Raw genomic sequence first — 18,106 nt, forward strand, 5'->3', positions numbered from 1 at the left:
TCAGGTAAATGTCATTTCATATTGTAACAGCTTTCCAGTATTACTATACATTTCCTTACATTATTACTCCGCTGTGTTATTGTTAGTAGGAGTGAGCAAGTAATTAACGTGTATAAACTCCATGAACTCAGATGTAAGTTTATTTGTAGTGCTCAGTCTAATTAATAAACATTGCTTCTAATTAGCTTCTTGTGGTGTCTCATTCTTTGTGGTTCAAAGCATAAACACATACCTTGCAGATACAGCACACAAACATTGTCCATCAGTCTTTATCAGTGAAGCATGGTCCTGGCTCCGCCATCCTACATACTCCCTCTCAATTTTCAATTTCCGTCAGTGATTAACGTCTGGGATTACGGTGTATTCTTGTGTTTTCTCCGGTCGATTTTTAAACGGTCCAATCAGCGAACAGAGGGAGTGGCTAAGAACAATGATGACGTTGATGTTGAACGCTAGTTTGAGTTGACATACGTCACGATCAAACGTCAGCGATTGGTTATGGCAGATCCAATAGTTTTAAACTTCAACAGAGGACCGCCTTCAGGGAAGTCAATGGAGTGATGCCAGACTCTCAGTACAAACGAAATGTACGAGACGAGTCTGGTAGGACCAGTCTACGGTTAAGCACCATTAAACTCAATCCAACACATTACAAGTACATGGCTTAACCCAGTTAAAATAGTGTGTGCTTCCCCACTACCAATACACCTGTTGTCTAATTACCCATGTGCTCCTAATACACCAATGTCAGATCGCCCCCAATGGACAAATCTACAATTGCATTAAAATGGCTCCTACACATATGTTTATTGAGTTGAGTACTCACCTCATTGAGTGGTTTAGTAGCTGTTGTTGTAAAGTGGTTTTTGAGAAAAAGGTTTATAAAATTTATACACACTGAATATTTTATTTATTTAGTTAGCAAATGGCATATTAGAGTGAAATTGAACACGTGTTACAAAGAGCTTTGCTAAATATTAAGAAAAGAATGCAAATGTTACCGTTAGATGTGTTGCGAGAGAGGCGGGAGGAAACGGAGAAGAAGAGCCTGAAGAAGGAGAATGAGAGACTTTATATTTCAACAGATCTTAAGGGGAATTACAGTTCAGGAAAAACAAAAACATCAGTGTTTCTGTAATGAATCATCAGAATCAGTCAATAGAAAACACACACACACACACACACACACACACACACACACACACACACACACACACACACACACACACACACACACACACACACACACACACAGGTGCTGCTTAACCCTTTTAACCCCACAGGAAAATCCACACTACAAAGAGTAAAACGTAACAGTGACAGTGTTGCAGTGAGATAATTAAGGGAATAATATATATAAGTGATTGCATTAGTGATGAACACCTGCTGTTAACAAGTAAAATCACGGCAGGAAAGAGGAAAAACAGAACATAGAGAAACGCAAGATCTACAACTGACTTCCAGCCATTACACATTATTACACTTATTATTAACCAGTATGGCTTTGAACATGTTTGGTTTGATGTTACCATTATAGAGATCAGTGTTTGCTCTAGTTTGTATGCTGATGCTATAACATGAGTTTCTCTTTTGCAGCTCGAGTCAAGTCACACTTGTGCACAAACAGTTTATGAATGTTTGCGTTGATAATGATTATGATGGCAAAATCATCATAATGCCTGTTTATTCAAGGAATTCAATTTCACTCATTCAGAGTTTAATCCTCAACCAAAAGTGTTACATTACCACCACTGTGAATCCACAGCAATAAATTACAATAACTCATTTTTTTAACACATAATAAACCGAAAAACCAGACTTGATCATCACTGTTTTCCAAACTGTCAAATTTCCAAACTGAAATTTGTTCTTCATGGAACTAAATCAATCAGTTGGAGGGCTTGATTTAATAAATAAAACTAATTCATAAACCTTTTAGCTTCTTTTGTCTGTGTAACCAGAATATGACATTTAAAAAAAGTTTAAAGTTTAGGATCCACTGCACTGGTTGAAATCTTGTTTTCTTGATTTACCGTAAGTATGTTTTCACCAAGCCTCAGAGACAACATCTTGTAAAGGGGTTAAATACAATTTCAACTTCTGTTAATAAGGAAGCAATGAAAACAACATATTCTTGCTTAAAGGGTTAGTTCACCCAAAAATGAAAATTCTGTCAGTATTTACTCACCCTCATGTTGTTCCTCTATGGAACAAAACCTCTATGTGTTTATTTGTTCTGCTGAACACAAAGGATGATAAACATTCCCCTTTGACTACCATAGTAGGAAAAAAATACTAGTCAATGGGGATTGAGATCTGTTTGATTAAAACATTCTTCCAAATATCTTCCTTTGTGTTCAGCAGAACAAATAAACACATAGAGGTTTGGAACAACATGAGGGTGAATTTTCATTTTTGGGTGAATTAACCTAATGTTTTCTTCATCTTTTTTTGTTTGTACGCCCTCTCTTTTTTTCCTTCTTCTCTTACTCTCTTTAAGACTATTGTTGAATGTTATTTCTTTCACATCTCCTCTGTATTCAGTATCATAATTTATCATTGCTTTGATAGATTGTTTATACTGTTTGTATGTATCGACTTGTTCTGTTTTGTTGATTTTGCATTAATAAAATAATAAAAATAAATTAAAATTAAATTAAAACATAGGCGGTCGATGACGTCACCGCCCGCTCCCGAGACCGCGCTCCCGCCGTCTCGTCTTCCCGCCCTCATTCTTCAGTAAGTTTCAGCGTCGAGTCTTCTGAGATGTGAAGAGCTGTCCACGGTATTTCTCACACACACTTTATACAGTTTGATTAAGCGACAGACTCATTTCTGTGTTGTTTTCATCGATCACAGCGATACTTGTGCGTCTTTTCTGGCGTCTTCGTCCTGAAATACACATTTAGTTCAGCAGCAGCGAGTCTGAGGAGAATATGTGGAGTTCATTCAGACCTAAGCGATTTTGAGTTTGTGTGATTTTTTCGATGTTTGGTGTGAGAATTTTAACTGAATGTCAAGACAAAAGTCAAAGTTTGAGATCTGTGAGAGGAATTGGTAATCGATCTCCGGTGTCATTCTAATATACTGTAACAGAGACTGCTTTTACCATAATGAGCCACGTGAGTGAGATATTAATATTAATAAATAGCGCATTACTCTTGGAACAATATGCTTTGTGATGCTCTTTATGTTTTAAAAGTTTTATGATCATCAGTTTCAGTGCATATACAATTGTAATATTTTAATGATCGTAGTGATTAATGTCATTAAATCAAACTATATTTAGATTCATGTGGACATCTGAGGATCATCAATATTAACAGATCTGCTGAAAACACTTTATTTTGTGACAATAGGTCCTGTTTTCACCTCATTTATTACGCTGATGTCTTCAGATCTCCTGTAAATTGACACTCAAAGCAACACTTTATATTTTTTAACCTTAAAATAACAATTCCAAAATCGTATCAGTGGTTCATCAAGTCATAACAGGGTGAAAGGGACTTCTGGATTCGCTTTGCGCTCCTATATCTGCTATAACCACACTCTGCAAGTTTGCCAGACCGGGTCGCGTTTCTGTAGTTCTGATGAGACGTGAGAAAACTACAAATTTGACTTGTTTTACGTCAAGTGTTACAAAAGTCATTATTTAGTTTTATTCTACAAAGCTTACAACTAGTGTGTCTCTTGTCCAGCTCCTTTCCAGCTTTCTTTCTTCTGTTGAAAATAAAAGTTATTTTGAATTATGTGGTAACTGAACAGTTGCTGGTCCCCACTGTAGGCCTATAGTTTTTTTTTTTCTCTCCTGGACGTTAATGGGGACCAGCAACTGTTTGGTTACCCACATTAAAAAAAAAAATCTTCTTTTGTGTTCAGCACAAGAAAGAAACATTAGAGTAGATAATGACAGATTTTTTTTTTTTTTGTGAACTATCCCTTTAAGGACGAGCGTGAAGACTCAAAATCTCTTCATTTATTGTTGTTTTTAATACTATTATTATTTTTTATTAATATTCATAATATGTATCTGTTTTATTACATGTATACACACATAATCATTTGTAAACATTGCATTTTGTGATTATAATGTTTTGAAGATGTGGGAGAGAGAGAGACTTTAGGAGACTTTGTGATATAAGTTAAACTGTATGAGAGAATGTATGTTGGAGTGAGACTGAAAGTTTATGCAGTGTATAGCTCCATCGGGATTGGATAAACATTCCATAGTTAATGGGAACCACATGTTCTTGTGGTCATGCATGTGTTGCTATGGTGATGCAGTTTTTTCCTTGGTCAGTAGTATTTAAACTGAGTCCCTTTTGTCCGAAAAGCAGGAAGAGATGATAACGATGCAGAATGAAGACCTCTGTTTCTTCCTCCTATGTCTTATAAATATTATAAATAAATTCGAGAGATCTCTTGGCAAAATCACTGGTGTCTCTTTTCATGGGGAAAGCAAAAGAAGTTGTTTTTAGATCTACAAGCAGCAGTACTATTTACTCCTGTCACTTTTAGACCAGCACGCGACCCGTTTAATATAGACGCATATTACACCAGATTTTCTCTCAAATTTTTGCTTTCACTTTAGACATAGCCAATTCTGTTTAATGTAAACATTGTGTGTATTTAACAGTATTAGCATAATAAGACTGGAAAGATAACTTAGTCCAGTATTCAGGCGCTGTTTGACAGGCTTCTAGTGCCTGTGAGCGTCGGGGGGTATGCCGTCAGGAAAGCGCACGTTAGAACAGCGCATCAGCACGTGAATTAAATGTTTAACCGGCAAGGCTTTTGCAAATAATGAACTTTTGTGAATTGCCGTGTCCCGTACCTATTCATTAACGTGTGATGTGTAGGCTACGTCGCGTTGTACAGTTGAGACAGAGGCGCCAGAACTGAACTGATAGAATGCAGTGTTACACGATACTACGATATTTCTTCAAAAGCAGATCGTGGAGACATTTTAATCGTCCACGATCAAAAATCGTGCTATCGCACACCCCTCCACGTGTCAGCTTTTAACGAGGAGGGTGTTTGCTTTCGGCGCTCAGTCATCACGTCTGCGTCATGTGCATGCCACAGACGGTCGGGCCACTGCACGTCTGCGCTTCAGAGTTCCGTCTTTCGCGTTCGTATAAATATATATTATAAATATAATATTATTCTTATAAATATAATATTCCGTTATTATTAATATATATTTTTAAAAAATCTTTGAAAATCGATTTTTGACATTTGTCAATCGATTCAGAATCGTCCACATCCGCATCGCGATCCATCTAACGCCGCCTTCACACTGGCAGTTTAAATCAGCTCCGTAATACGCAATACGTTCCCAACGGACGTCGTACTACACAGTGAAAAGCGTCGGACGCGGGTAGAACAAAAATGGCGGAGAGATTAAAAGTTGATTCTGTCAGTTCTGTATGATCTCTCTGATGAGGGTTATGCTGCGTGAGGAAAGTTGCTGAGGACGTTGACATGTCAGGTCGGCTAAAAAATGCGATATAGTGGTAAATTGTTCAATGTCTACCTTCAATTTAATTGTATTAACTGCCCTTATAAACGTTAGAAAGTCATGAAAATAAAAAAATGACATCACAACTTATCGTTATAAAATTATTATTTATTTTATTAAAAGTTAATAATTCTGGTTTGTTTATCAGTACCATAGCAACGGTCAACTTCCGCTGGAATTGTTCGGATAGGAACCGTCCGTAGCTTTTCGCATGAGTTCAAATTTTTGAACGCATCCGGATGACCAACGGACACGATTTTCTTCGCACCGCACTCGGTCGGACCCGTTTCGGAGCCATTCGCATGCGGTCTGCGAATCTCCATAGGAAATGAATGACTTCCGGTCGTTTCGCAGCCGCATCGGAGCTGATTTCAACTGCCAGTGTGAAGGCGGCGTAAGAATCGATTTTTTTCCCCCACCCCTAATATTATATAGCAGTTGTCTACTTTCTACCTTTACATCATGACTCACTTTCATGTATTTTCACTTTATATTTCTCTCATTTAATTATTTTGATGTACTGAAAATTATCTTTTAATAATTTTCTCTTTCATGTCAGACCTGATGGAAGAGAGCGAGGAGAGAGAAGAACTGAGAGAAGTGGAGGAGGAACATCATGTCCAACCTGGAGGAAAACCTTCAAGTCGTTCAAAGACTAAACAGACATTTTTAAAGAAAAGACGAGCCAAGAAGTCTTTCACCTGCACTCAGTGTGGGAAGAGTCTCAAAGAAAAACGTAATCTTGAGATTCACATGAGGATCCACACTGGAGAGAGGCCGTTCTCATGTGATCAGTGCGGGAAGAGTTTCAGTCGATCATCACACCTTAATGTTCACATGAGGATCCACACCGGAGAGAAGCCGTTCTCATGTGATCAGTGTGGGAAGAGTTTCAGTCGATCAGGAAACCTTAATCTTCACATGATGATCCACACCGGAGAGAAGCCGTTCACATGTGATCAATGCGGGAAGAGTTTCAGTCAATTATCATCCCTTAATTTTCACATGAGGATCCACACTGGAGAGAAGCCATTCACATGTGATCAGTGCGGGAAAACATTTATCGGTGCATCAGTCCTGAAGTCACACCTGAGAGTTCATACGAAGGAGAAGCCGTATTCATGTTCTGTGTGTGGAAAGAGTTTTTCACTGCTGCAAACTTTACATGCACATCAGAAAACTCACACTGGTGTGAGAGAGTACATGTGCTTTGAGTGTGAGAAGACTTTTACCACCGCGGGCCATTTAAAACACCACGAGAGAATTCACACTGGAGAAAAACCTTACATGTGTTTACACTGCGACAAGAGATTCAGTCAGTTTGGACATCTGAAAAGACATGAGATGATCCACACTGGAGAGAAACCTTACAAGTGTTCACACTGTGACAAGAGATTCAGTTACTCAACATATCTGAAAAGACATGTGATGATCCATACTGGAGAGAAACCTTACAAGTGTTCACACTGTGACAAGAGATACAGTCACTCATCATCTCTGAAAAAACACCAGAGGATCCACACTGGAGAAAAACCTTACAAGTGTTCACACTGTGACAAGAGATTCAGTCAGTTTGGACATCTGAAAAGACATGAGATGATCCACACTGGAGAAAAACCTTACAAGTGTTCACACTGTGACAAGAGATTCGGTCAGTCAGCAAATCTGAAAAAACATGAGAGGATTCACACTGGAGAGAAGCCGCACACGTGTGGTCAGTGCGGGTCGAGTTTCTCTATTAAAAGTCACCTAAAGCTACACATGAAGATCCATACAATGGAGAAACCACGTCACCACAGTCTGAGATCACGGTAAGTAGTTTATTTTCATGTGCTGAGCAACAAAGTCTCTTCTGTGTAAGTTAACCACACATCACCCTATAGCCAAATCTCTCCTCTCCACCTATAGCCGGTGTGTGGTGAGCACAGGACACTTGGTTGATTGATATCTATTACCTTGTTCAACCAACAGGAATGTCTAATTTGTCAGTTCAGATCAATGCAAAAAACAAAAACAAATTCGCTCTGACAGTAGGTGGCGCTCATGTAAAGCAGAAATGCAGCACTACAGGGCTCTAGACTGCGGCTAAATGGTCATATTTTGCGGAGAGAGTTGCCATTTCTGCCGCATACAAGAAACATCACACGGCAAACGAAAGCAGAATGAAACCCTGCTGCTCATTTAACAGGTTATCATCTCAGAGCAATGCGAGACAGGGTTTACTCGTGGGTCGATCTTGATCACACAACAACATTACTACACAGCGCTGGCAGATCCATTGAGAAAGCATTTTGATTCGTTAGTATCGTGATGCGTATCGTGGCTTTAGTGTCGTGATGCGTATCGTATCGTGGCTTTAGTGTCGTGATGCGTATCGTATCGTGGCTTTAGTGTCGTGATGCGTATCGTATCGTGGCTTTAGTATCGTGATGCGTATCGTATCGTGGCTTTAGTGTCGTGATGCGTATCGTATCGTGGCTTTAGTATCGTGATGCGTATCGTTTTGTGGCTTTAGTGTCGTGATGCGTATCGTATCGTGGCTTTAGTATCGTGATGCGTATCGTATCGTGGCTTTAGTATCGTGATGCGTATCGTATTAGTGGCTTTAGTATCGTGATGTGTATCGTATCGTGGCTTTAGTATCGTGATGCGTATCGTTTTGTGGCTTTAGTGTCGTGATGCGTATCGTATCGTGGCTTTAGTATCGTGATGCGTATCGTATTAGTGGCTTTAGTATCGTGATGCGTATCGTTTTGTGGCTTTAGTATCGTGATGCGTATCGTATTAGTGGCTTTAGTATCGTGATGCGTATCGTATCGTGGCTTTAGTATCGTGATGCGTATCGTATCGTGGCTTTAGTGTCGTGATGCGTATCGTATTAGTGGCTTTAGTGTCGTGATGCGTATCGTATCGTGGCTTTAGTGTCGTGATGCGTATCGTATCGTGGCTTTAGTGTCGTGATGCGTATCGTATTAGTGGCTTTAGTATCGTGATGCGTATCGTATCGTGGCTTTAGTATCGTGATGGGTATCGTATCGTGGCTTTAGTGTCGTGATGCGTATCGTATTAGTGGCTTTAGTATCGTGATGCGTATCGTATCGTGGCTTTAGTATCGTGATGGGTATCGTATCGTGGCTTTAGTATCGTGATGGGTATCGTATCGTGGCTTTAGTATCGTGATGGGTATCGTATAGTGGCTTTAGTGTCGTGATGCGTATCGTATCGTGGCTTTAGTGTCGTGATGTGTATCGTATCGTGGCTTTAGTGTCGTGATGCGTATCGTATCGTGGCTTTAGTGTCGTGATGTGTATCGTATCGTGGCTTTAGTGTCGTGATGCGTATTGTATTAGTGGCTTTAGTGTCGTGATGCGTATCGTATCGTGGCTTTAGTGTCGTGATGCGTATCGTATCGTGGCTTTAGTATTGTGATGCGTATCGTATTAGTGGCTTTAGTATCGTGATGCGTATCGTATCGTGGCTTTAGTATCGTGATGCGTATCGTGGCTTTAGTATCGTGATGCGTATCGTATCGTGGCTTTAGTATCGTGATGCGTATCGTATTAGTGGCTTTAGTGTCGTGATGCGTATCGTATCGTGGCTTTAGTGTCGTGATGCGTATCGTATCGTGGCTTTAGTATCGTGATGCGTATCGTATCGTGGCTTTAGTATCGTGATGCGTATCGTATTAGTGGCTTTAGTATCGTGATGTGTATCGTATCGTGGCTTTAGTATCGTGATGCGTATCGTTTTGTGGCTTTAGTGTCGTGATGCGTATCGTATCGTGGCTTTAGTATCGTGATGCGTATCGTATTAGTGGCTTTAGTATCGTGATGCGTATCGTTTTGTGGCTTTAGTATCGTGATGCGTATCGTATTAGTGGCTTTAGTATCGTGATGCGTATCGTATCGTGGCTTTAGTATCGTGATGCGTATCGTATCGTGGCTTTAGTGTCGTGATGCGTATCGTATTAGTGGCTTTAGTGTCGTGATGCGTATCGTATCGTGGCTTTAGTGTCGTGATGCGTATCGTATCGTGGCTTTAGTGTCGTGATGCGTATCGTATTAGTGGCTTTAGTATCGTGATGCGTATCGTATCGTGGCTTTAGTATCGTGATGGGTATCGTATCGTGGCTTTAGTGTCGTGATGCGTATTGTATTAGTGGCTTTAGTGTCGTGATGCGTATCGTATCGTGGCTTTAGTGTCGTGATGTGTATCGTATCGTGGCTTTAGTGTCGTGATGCGTATTGTATTAGTGGCTTTAGTGTCGTGATGCGTATCGTATCGTGGCTTTAGTGTCGTGATGCGTATCGTATTAGTGGCTTTAGTATCGTGATGCGTATCGTATCGTGGCTTTAGTATCGTGATGTGTATCGTATCGTGGCTTTAGTGTCGTGATGCGTATTGTATTAGTGGCTTTAGTGTCGTGATGCGTATCGTATCGTGGCTTTAGTGTCGTGATGCGTATCGTATCGTGGCTTTAGTGTCGTGATGCGTATCGTATTAGTGGCTTTAGTGTCGTGATGCGTATCGTATCGTGGCTTTAGTGTCGTGATGCGTATCGTATCGTGGCTTTAGTGTCGTGATGTGTATCGTATCGTGGCTTTAGTGTCGTGATGCGTATCGTATCGTGGCTTTAGTGTCGTGATGCGTATCGTGGCTTTAGTATCGTGATGCGTATCGTTTTGTGGCTTTAGTGTCGTGATGCGTATCGTATCGTGGCTTTAGTATCGTGATGCGTATCTTATCGTGGCTTTAGTGTCGTGATGCGTATCGTATCGTGGCTTTAGTATCGTGATGCGTATCGTATCGTGGCTTTAGTGTCGTGATGCGTATCGTATCGTGGCTTTAGTATCGTGATGCGTATCATTTCGTGGCTTTAGTATCGTGATGCGTATCTTATCGTGGCTTTAGTGTCGTGATGCGTATCGTGGCTTTAGTGTCGTGATGCGTATCGTGGCTTTAGTATCGTGATGCGTATCGTTTTGTGGCTTTAGTGTCGTGATGCGTATCGTATCGTGGCTTTAGTATCGTGATGCGTATCGTTTTGTGGCTTTAGTGTCGTGATGCGTATCGTGGCTTTAGTGTCGTGATGCGTATCGTATTAGTGGCTTTAGTATCGTGATGCGTATCGTTTTGTGGCTTTAGTGTCGTGATGCGTATCGTATCGTGGCTTTAGTGTCGTGATGCGTATCGTATTAGTGGCTTTAGTATCGTGATGCGTATCGTATTAGTGGCTTTAGTGTTGTGATGCGTATCGTATCGTGGCTTTAGTATCGTGATGCGTATCGTATCGTGGCTTTAGTATCGTGATGCGTATCGTATCGTGGCTTTAGTGTCGTGATGCGTATCGTATCGTGGCTTTAGTGTCGTGATGCGTATCGTGGCTTTAGTATCGTGATGCGTATCGTATTAGTGGCTTTAGTATCGTGATGCGTAGCGTATCGGCTTGGCCAATCGGAGAGTTGGAAGTCGACGCGGGAGTAGGGATGGCGAAAACTAAAAATTTTCTTGACCGACCACCGAGCCTCATTAGCCGGTTGAAACCGGTTAACCGTTTGGTTTAAAAATATGAGCGCACACACACACACACACACACAGCCCCGGCACCGTCCTTACACTCATGTCACTTTTTTAAAATCCCCATACAGCGCGAAACACGAGTCCAGGGGGGGTCGCACACCGGACGAGAAGCTCAGCTCAGCGCAAATTCAAACACATTATTCTTTATGAGTGTACACACCGGTGGCGCCATTCAGCTTCTGTCCGCGGCGCCCAGCAACGGCTCAGGACCGTGTTCAAAATTCGCTTTAGTTTGAGGTGACGTTAACGTTAGTATTAACAATAATAAAGAAGAATTATATATTTTTTTATTTTTGATATTATCTCAAAACACCCAGACTGATCTCATGAAGTAGCGTGTGTATGCCACGCCAATTCGTATTTCCATTTTTGGCGTGCTATCAGGACGCATAATCGCCTTTCAGCGTGTTTATGAACGCCGTTGACTTAACGTTATATAAATATATGACTTACCTCAACCCCGCCCCTAAACCTAACCCTCACTGGGGTTAATGGCATTTATGACAGACACGCGGAATGACGCGGACATTAATGGCGTAGACATACACGCGGATACACGCAGTTAGTTCAAAATGCGTAGAGATAACACGCCACCTGACTCGAAAGTGGCGTGTATGTTTACGCAAAAGTCATGATGTCATTTTGAAACACCAAAAAAGAAAAGAAAAATTATTATAAAAAACAAGTAAAAAAAATTAAATTATGATATTTTTTTATAAATATGAATCCTGCCCTTTGGGTCCATTTGGACTCGAACACCCCACGTGTGACTGTGAAACGAACAACCCCATTAAAAACACTAAATTGAATTGAATTCAACTTTGTCATTGCACTTCACAAGTAAAAGCAACGAAATGCAATAAATGAAGATGACTTGACTTTTACATGAGATTAGCATAGTTCAGAGTTTGAAATATTGATTATTCCTCTCGCGTCATGTCTGTTAGAAATTAAACTTGTTTGTTTTTAGCAAAACTACCATCAAGCTTCTGGAAAGAGAGGACCGAGTGATCCAGAACCTGCAGAATGAAACACACTGAAGAACAAAGAGGTTTGTGTTTATTCTTGATTTCGCCTTCATTCATTATGATGAACATGCTGATGCTCACCAGATTTACATCGTTTCATGACCAAACTAATGACTTGTAACTCAGATCATCTTCATGACATTAAAATAGATCATACTTGTGCACAGCAGTTGTCCACCAGATTTGATGGGATTAAAATGACTTGATGAATCAGTGATCTTGACCTTCACTTTTCATTTCACATGTTTCTCTCATTGCAAATCTCACTTAATGTTTCTTTTAGATCTGATGGAGGTGTAACAAAGGAATTACGGACGCCAAAAAAATCTGTCACCTGCCCTGAGTATAAAAACTGTTCACATGAGAGTTCAAACCGGAATTAAACAATGAAATGTGATCAGTGCGGGAAGAGTTTCACTGGGGCCTTCGTTCGAGCACCAGAAAAAAGCTGAAGAAGAGGCCGTAACACTTTCAAAAGAGACGTGAAATATGAACTTGTTCCTTGTTGGAGATCTGTATCGTTCGTTTTCACTTTTAATTAAACAAATGATCATTTTATTAACAGCTTATAGTTATTGTCCAAATTATTTGCATCAGGAATCATTTTATAATTTTCAGTTCTGAAAATTAGTCACAGAACGTTAGTATTTGCTTCCTGTTTTGGGAACAAAATAATAATTAGGGTTGAGTATCGTTTGAATTTGAACGATTCTGATTCTGATTCCGATTCCTTGTTTCGATTCCGGTTCCTAACGATTCTCGATTTCGATTCTTTTAAGAGGCAGGGTCAAAAAAGTTTAGCTAACCTTGCTAACCAACGGCCTTTCTGAAGGAAATACTCCTTCTGTCACAAATAAAAAAAAAATACATTTTGCCGAGATTTCGTTTATTTTTAGAAAAGTGAAGCCACACTTTGGACCGCCGACGTAAGCTACTCATGTTCGACTCGCGCGGTTATGCCAACACTTCCGGTAGACGCTTCTTCGTTGGTGTTCAGCGGTTTCTTCTTCCGCTCGGCGGACTGTGAATATCGAAACTAGGAATTGAAATTTTAACTTTTGAACGATTCCGGGAAAAACGAAAAGTTAGTCCCGGTTCCAATCGATACTCGATTCTCGATACCCAACCCTAATAATAATGTTCTTGGAATGTTTTTTTTTTTTTACAACAATAAAATATCTAGGGATGGGCACGAGTACTGGATGACTTTAAAAGCATATTTGTCTATTTGTTTTTATTGGTTTTTGCAGCATTTGAGGCGGCATCTGATTGGTCAGCATTACACTGCACGTCTTCCAGACAGGCGAATTAAAGTGAACGTCCTGGAGCACGTTCAAGGTCAAAACGGCACGCAGCGTTTTGCTATGGTTTCTGGTATCAATTTAAATGAGCTGTTATGGAATAGATAAGCTGATGGGTCTTTTCTCAGTTAAATGAATCTTCTCTAAGTTTCGTTTCCGGCTTGCAGTTTCATGCTATCACTCACCCTTTTTCCTACATGTATTTATGTTGTTGTTTTTTTGTTTAGTTTAGTTTATGATTTAGTTAATAAAACGTATGCACAATATATATTTGGTTCTGATTTGCTTGCAATCACAAAGTCCCTTTACGATTTTTGATTTGGCTACTTGCTCAAAGCGCCGTACATGCAAAGAAATAATTATTCATCTGTGGCCAGGAAGGTGTTTTTCTTAGAATAAATTAATAATCAGTCGGATGAAACGATTAATTGATTGTAATATTAATTCAGCCAAGTTAATCCAATTAACTGACCCAAATATGCATAATTAATAAGTTATTATTGATTATCAATAGTCCATATAGCTGATTCGTTACATTAGATTACATGAACAATCAAAAGAGTTGAACTGATTCATCTATTGTAATATTAATTCAGACACATCAAGTTAACCCAAATATTAATAATTAATCATAACAAGTTATTATTGATTATTAATATTCCATAGAGCTGATTCGTTACGTCATTTCACGACCATTGAAGTGTCTGTAGAAACTTCACAAGCTCAAAGTGTAGAGCGGCTTTAACTAGTTTTAAATGAACCATTTTTATTAGCATTATCTGTGTCACTCAACCCTGTTACTCCTGACATGATTTTCCTCCTTGCTCAAAAACAGCATTTCTTAAAACTGTAACACACAGGAAGTGACATCATCTGGGCCCTATTCATCAACCCATTACCAAAGTTACTGTAAGAAGAATCTCTAATTATGAATAACTTGTACTTTGATACTAACTTTTGATTTTTGGCAAATACAACTTTACTGATTATTCCTAAAGAACTTCTGTAAACTATATTGAAAATGACTAAAATTCTGGTTACATTGTAGCCAGTTGGCAACCAGATATAAAATAAATGTCAAGTAAAACAATTACAAATAGTATTTAGTTTTATCTGATGTTGACAATCAATATAAAAATGTATCATATTCCTTTACTGACCATTTGTCCTTTCATAGAACTGGATAGAATATTCCGACACCGGTACCTGAACGGAGATCAGCGAGTAGTCCTGCACGATCCAAAACCCTCATCTCCTCGGAGAGTGTTCACCAAAGAGCCGTCTTGCCAGATAGCAGTGTGATGACAAACGCTAGGGCTGTAATGGCAGTGGGAGCTCTCCGTTGTTGAAGTTGTTGAACTCAAGCACTCGACCCGTGTTGACGACACTCTGCTCCTGTTGATCCATTCTCATGATGTTCAGAGAAGCGAAGTCATCCCAGCTGGTCAGATCGTTCTGTTGTGTAACGACCTGATGCAAGTGCAAATAACGCTCTTAGTTGGTTGGTTGGTAGGCAGAAAGCTAGACACAAACATATCAATGATGACCATAAAAACTATTTTAAAGATGAACACTGAACAATTTACTTATATCCAAATCCCCTCAGTCTGTTCACACCAATGAAATGAGCTTTAAGTGTCAATTTACAGGAGATCTGAAGACATCAGCATAATAAATGAGAATATTGTCATGAAATAAAGAGTGTTTTCTGCATATCTGTTAATATCGCTGATCCTCAGACTATCAACACTCATTCAACAAGCCATTCAGGATCATCAGCAGATCATCTCACTTTATTCTGAGAGTTTACACAATATTAGAGTCAGGATAGATGAGAAAAGCCTGTTAAACTGCTCTACTGAAAGACAATACTGTTATTTCTCACAATATGACATGCAACATCAATAACACAAAAACAATCACTAATGACACTCATCTTCATCAACCACTAGATAAATAATGTCACATGGCTTGGTTTTCTAAACTTTTGCAAATTCAGTGTTTAACACCATTTCAGATTTCCTAGTGGTGACACTAATCCATGGAGCCCAACCTTGGAGGAAGTACGAAGGGGTTATTCCTATTATTGGAGTCCATTAATCGAACTTTCATGCCTCTTAGGCCTATATAAAAATTAAATATTACTATGTAGTATGTATGTATCAATTTACTAATGCAATTTATTAATGCTCACACTCGGTGTCTCACGCGCACTGTCACTCAGTCTCACGGTGCGGATCCACTTGTCCGTGCGGCTCTGTCGTGCCGCGCTCCGCTTTATTACTATGCAAGGGCGTAACTTTGGGTCTACCATTGGGGGGGGGGTTAAACTCGCGCCATATTTATTAATTTATTTATTTATTGAATAATTTTCTTTTGTAAATGGTAACATGCTAATTTTCCGTTCCTGTATTAGAAATACATTGTGATACTTTTATTCCCCACTTCTGAGGTACGAAAGGGTTCCGAGCCCCACCTGTCCCCAATCAACCCAACAAAATGTTAAGAAACTAGGCTTTAAGTTTAACTGTTAAAATGTATTTTATTAACATCACATTGTAAAAATTTAGCATCCAATAACAGCAAAAACTTTCAAGTAGAGAAAAAAGAAAGTGCAATTATATTATCACTTTGCATGAAATACGACTCAAAAGTATTTAGAAAAATTGTGTTTGCATTTATATAGCCTCTAATAACATAAAATTGAGAAACTACTAACGTTAGTTGTGCTATGATACATTTTGTCACTTTGCAAACTCCGTGCAAAAAGAACAAAAAAAAAATAATAATAATAATAATTAAAGCTGCAAGCAGCATTTATCGGTGTTCAAGCAGTTCAGACCTTTAAGGCCTTTAAGCACAAAAGCATCAAAAGGCATTCAGTTTTATTTAACATACATTTATCCACTGACATAATAAATGGAAAACACCATTTACAGCCAATACAGGCAATTTACCATTGGAAATGCATAGTTTTAGAGGTTTTTAACAGTTATAGCGCCACCTATAGTCCGATCTACATGAAACTGTGCATGCTTCTTCAGCATGTTATGAAACATATCTGCCCTACAAAGCAAAAAGGCAGTAACTACACAGAGTGCAGAACTGAGAAAAATGACTTTTGCTAGGACTTTTTGAAGTTACTGTACAAACGACTACCATTTTTCTCTAAAACGACACGCATTTAAGATGAGATGTTTTGTCACATAACAAAGGATGCCTTGAATGTCATGAAAATTGTAATAATTAATGCTTTACCAAAACCGCAGTTACTGCCTTTTTGCTTTGTAGGGCAGATATGCTCATCAATATTTGTGAAGTTCTGAGTTTTCCTTTAGGATTTATAGGCTTTTGGGTGCATTTTGCCACTTCTCTTTTGTAAACAACCCTGTTATAGCAAAACAAATGCAAAATTTCGAGGCCTAGACTAGTTTGATTCAGATCGGGCAAAAAGACCGGGACTAGTTTGCAAAAGTAGGTTTTTGACATATTTGTGAATATTTAATGAACGATTTGATTGACAGCAATGGTTCTATAGGCAAAGTGGTTCAGCATGAGGAGATCTATCCAATGATATGCATTTCATGGGGATGGGTGCAATTCCACGTGATTACAGAGCCATAAAACTCATTAGCGCCAACTAGTGGCCAATTTCTTTCAAAACTCTTACAGACCTCTTAGGCCATGAGTCGAACACACCCATCGAGTTTCGTTCCGATCGGCCACCGTTAACCTTGTCTCATTTGTGCTCAAAATTCATTGGCCAATGGCGGCCATGTTTTTTGACATACATCGATTTCCTCATACTCATAGATGGGGCCTTGGACCAAGACACTGCATACCAATTTTCAAGTCAATCGGACAAACGGCCAGGTAGTTTTAAGTTTTTTTCGCTTTTTTTCGCTTTAAGTTTTTTTCGCTTTCAACTTTTTTTCGATAATTATTGATCTAGATAATTGTTTTGCTCCAAATGGAAATCCGAGATATACATCTTGTCCGTCTTGAGCCAGGGATTACAGTGGTGTAAAAACATTGAAGCTAAGTCAAACGGTCTAGGAGTTATGAGCAATTTAGTACTTTTGGCTGCTGTAGCGCCACCTATGGGCCAATCGCGGTCATACTCTGATAGCTTCTCCACAATTCGAGGCCCTACCATCTGACAAAGTTTCAGAGCTCCAGCCCTTACGGTTTGGGCTGCACGATGCGTTTTAGGGGATTTTTTTTTTCTTTCTAGCAAATACAATAGGTTTTCAGCACTTCGTGCTTGAACACCTAATAATGATATCAAATTGAGCTGAAGGTGGCAAATTCCTAATAATGTACGTGTTATGTTTTACTATAAAGAGGAACGACACGGACAACCATTTCACTGCAGATAAGCTTTACTGCTCCGTGCTTACACTTCCGCTCTCACATTACACCCCCGCTGCTCCAATCAGCGTTCACCACACCCACGGAGAAACTACCATAATGCATGATATAGATTCGCATGCACAATACATTACTGTACGTATACCTAAAATACGTTGCGCATAGCCTACAGCAAAGGTGTTTTAACAACAAAACACATCCACTAGCAAATATTTGACAATCAGAATATCAGATCCTAATATAGCTAGCAAATTATGAAATTCTGAATACATTTTTTTTTTTTAAAGCAGATCATCAGTCGTTCA

General features: G+C 39.3%; 3 protein-coding genes across 5 annotated transcripts in view; 1 reads left to right on the plus strand and 2 right to left on the minus strand.

Annotated features, from left to right (window-relative positions):
• The window catches only part of LOC120468239 (uncharacterized), a 163,549-nt gene that overhangs the window by 95,645 nt on the left and 49,798 nt on the right, over positions 1-18,106 (minus strand). The gene's annotated exons all lie outside the window — the stretch shown is intronic.
• The window catches only part of LOC120468246 (uncharacterized), a 167,872-nt gene that overhangs the window by 77,661 nt on the left and 72,105 nt on the right, over positions 1-18,106 (minus strand). The gene's annotated exons all lie outside the window — the stretch shown is intronic.
• On the plus strand, positions 2,717-12,693 carry LOC120468238 (uncharacterized). Of its 3 annotated transcripts, XM_039656933.2 has the most exons (4): positions 2,717-2,785; positions 6,081-7,332; positions 12,072-12,152; positions 12,413-12,693. In XM_039656933.2, the coding sequence occupies exons 2-3, from the start codon at positions 6,086-6,088 to the stop codon at positions 12,139-12,141; spliced, it is 1,317 nt and encodes a 438-aa protein (XP_039512867.2). In that variant the 5' UTR covers positions 2,717-2,785; positions 6,081-6,085; the 3' UTR covers positions 12,142-12,152; positions 12,413-12,693. The 3 variants fall into 3 exon arrangements, with proteins under 3 accessions (XP_039512867.2, XP_088985273.1, XP_088985274.1); XM_089129147.1 differs by lacking the exon at positions 2,717-2,785 and having other exon boundaries at positions 6,074-7,332; XM_089129148.1 differs by lacking the exons at positions 2,717-2,785; positions 12,072-12,152; positions 12,413-12,693 and having other exon boundaries at positions 6,074-7,336.

Source organism: Pimephales promelas, chromosome 3 (genome assembly GCF_988280905.1).
Source record: "Pimephales promelas chromosome 3, fPimPro1.hap1.1, whole genome shotgun sequence".
NCBI lineage: Eukaryota > Metazoa > Chordata > Actinopteri > Cypriniformes > Leuciscidae > Pimephales > Pimephales promelas.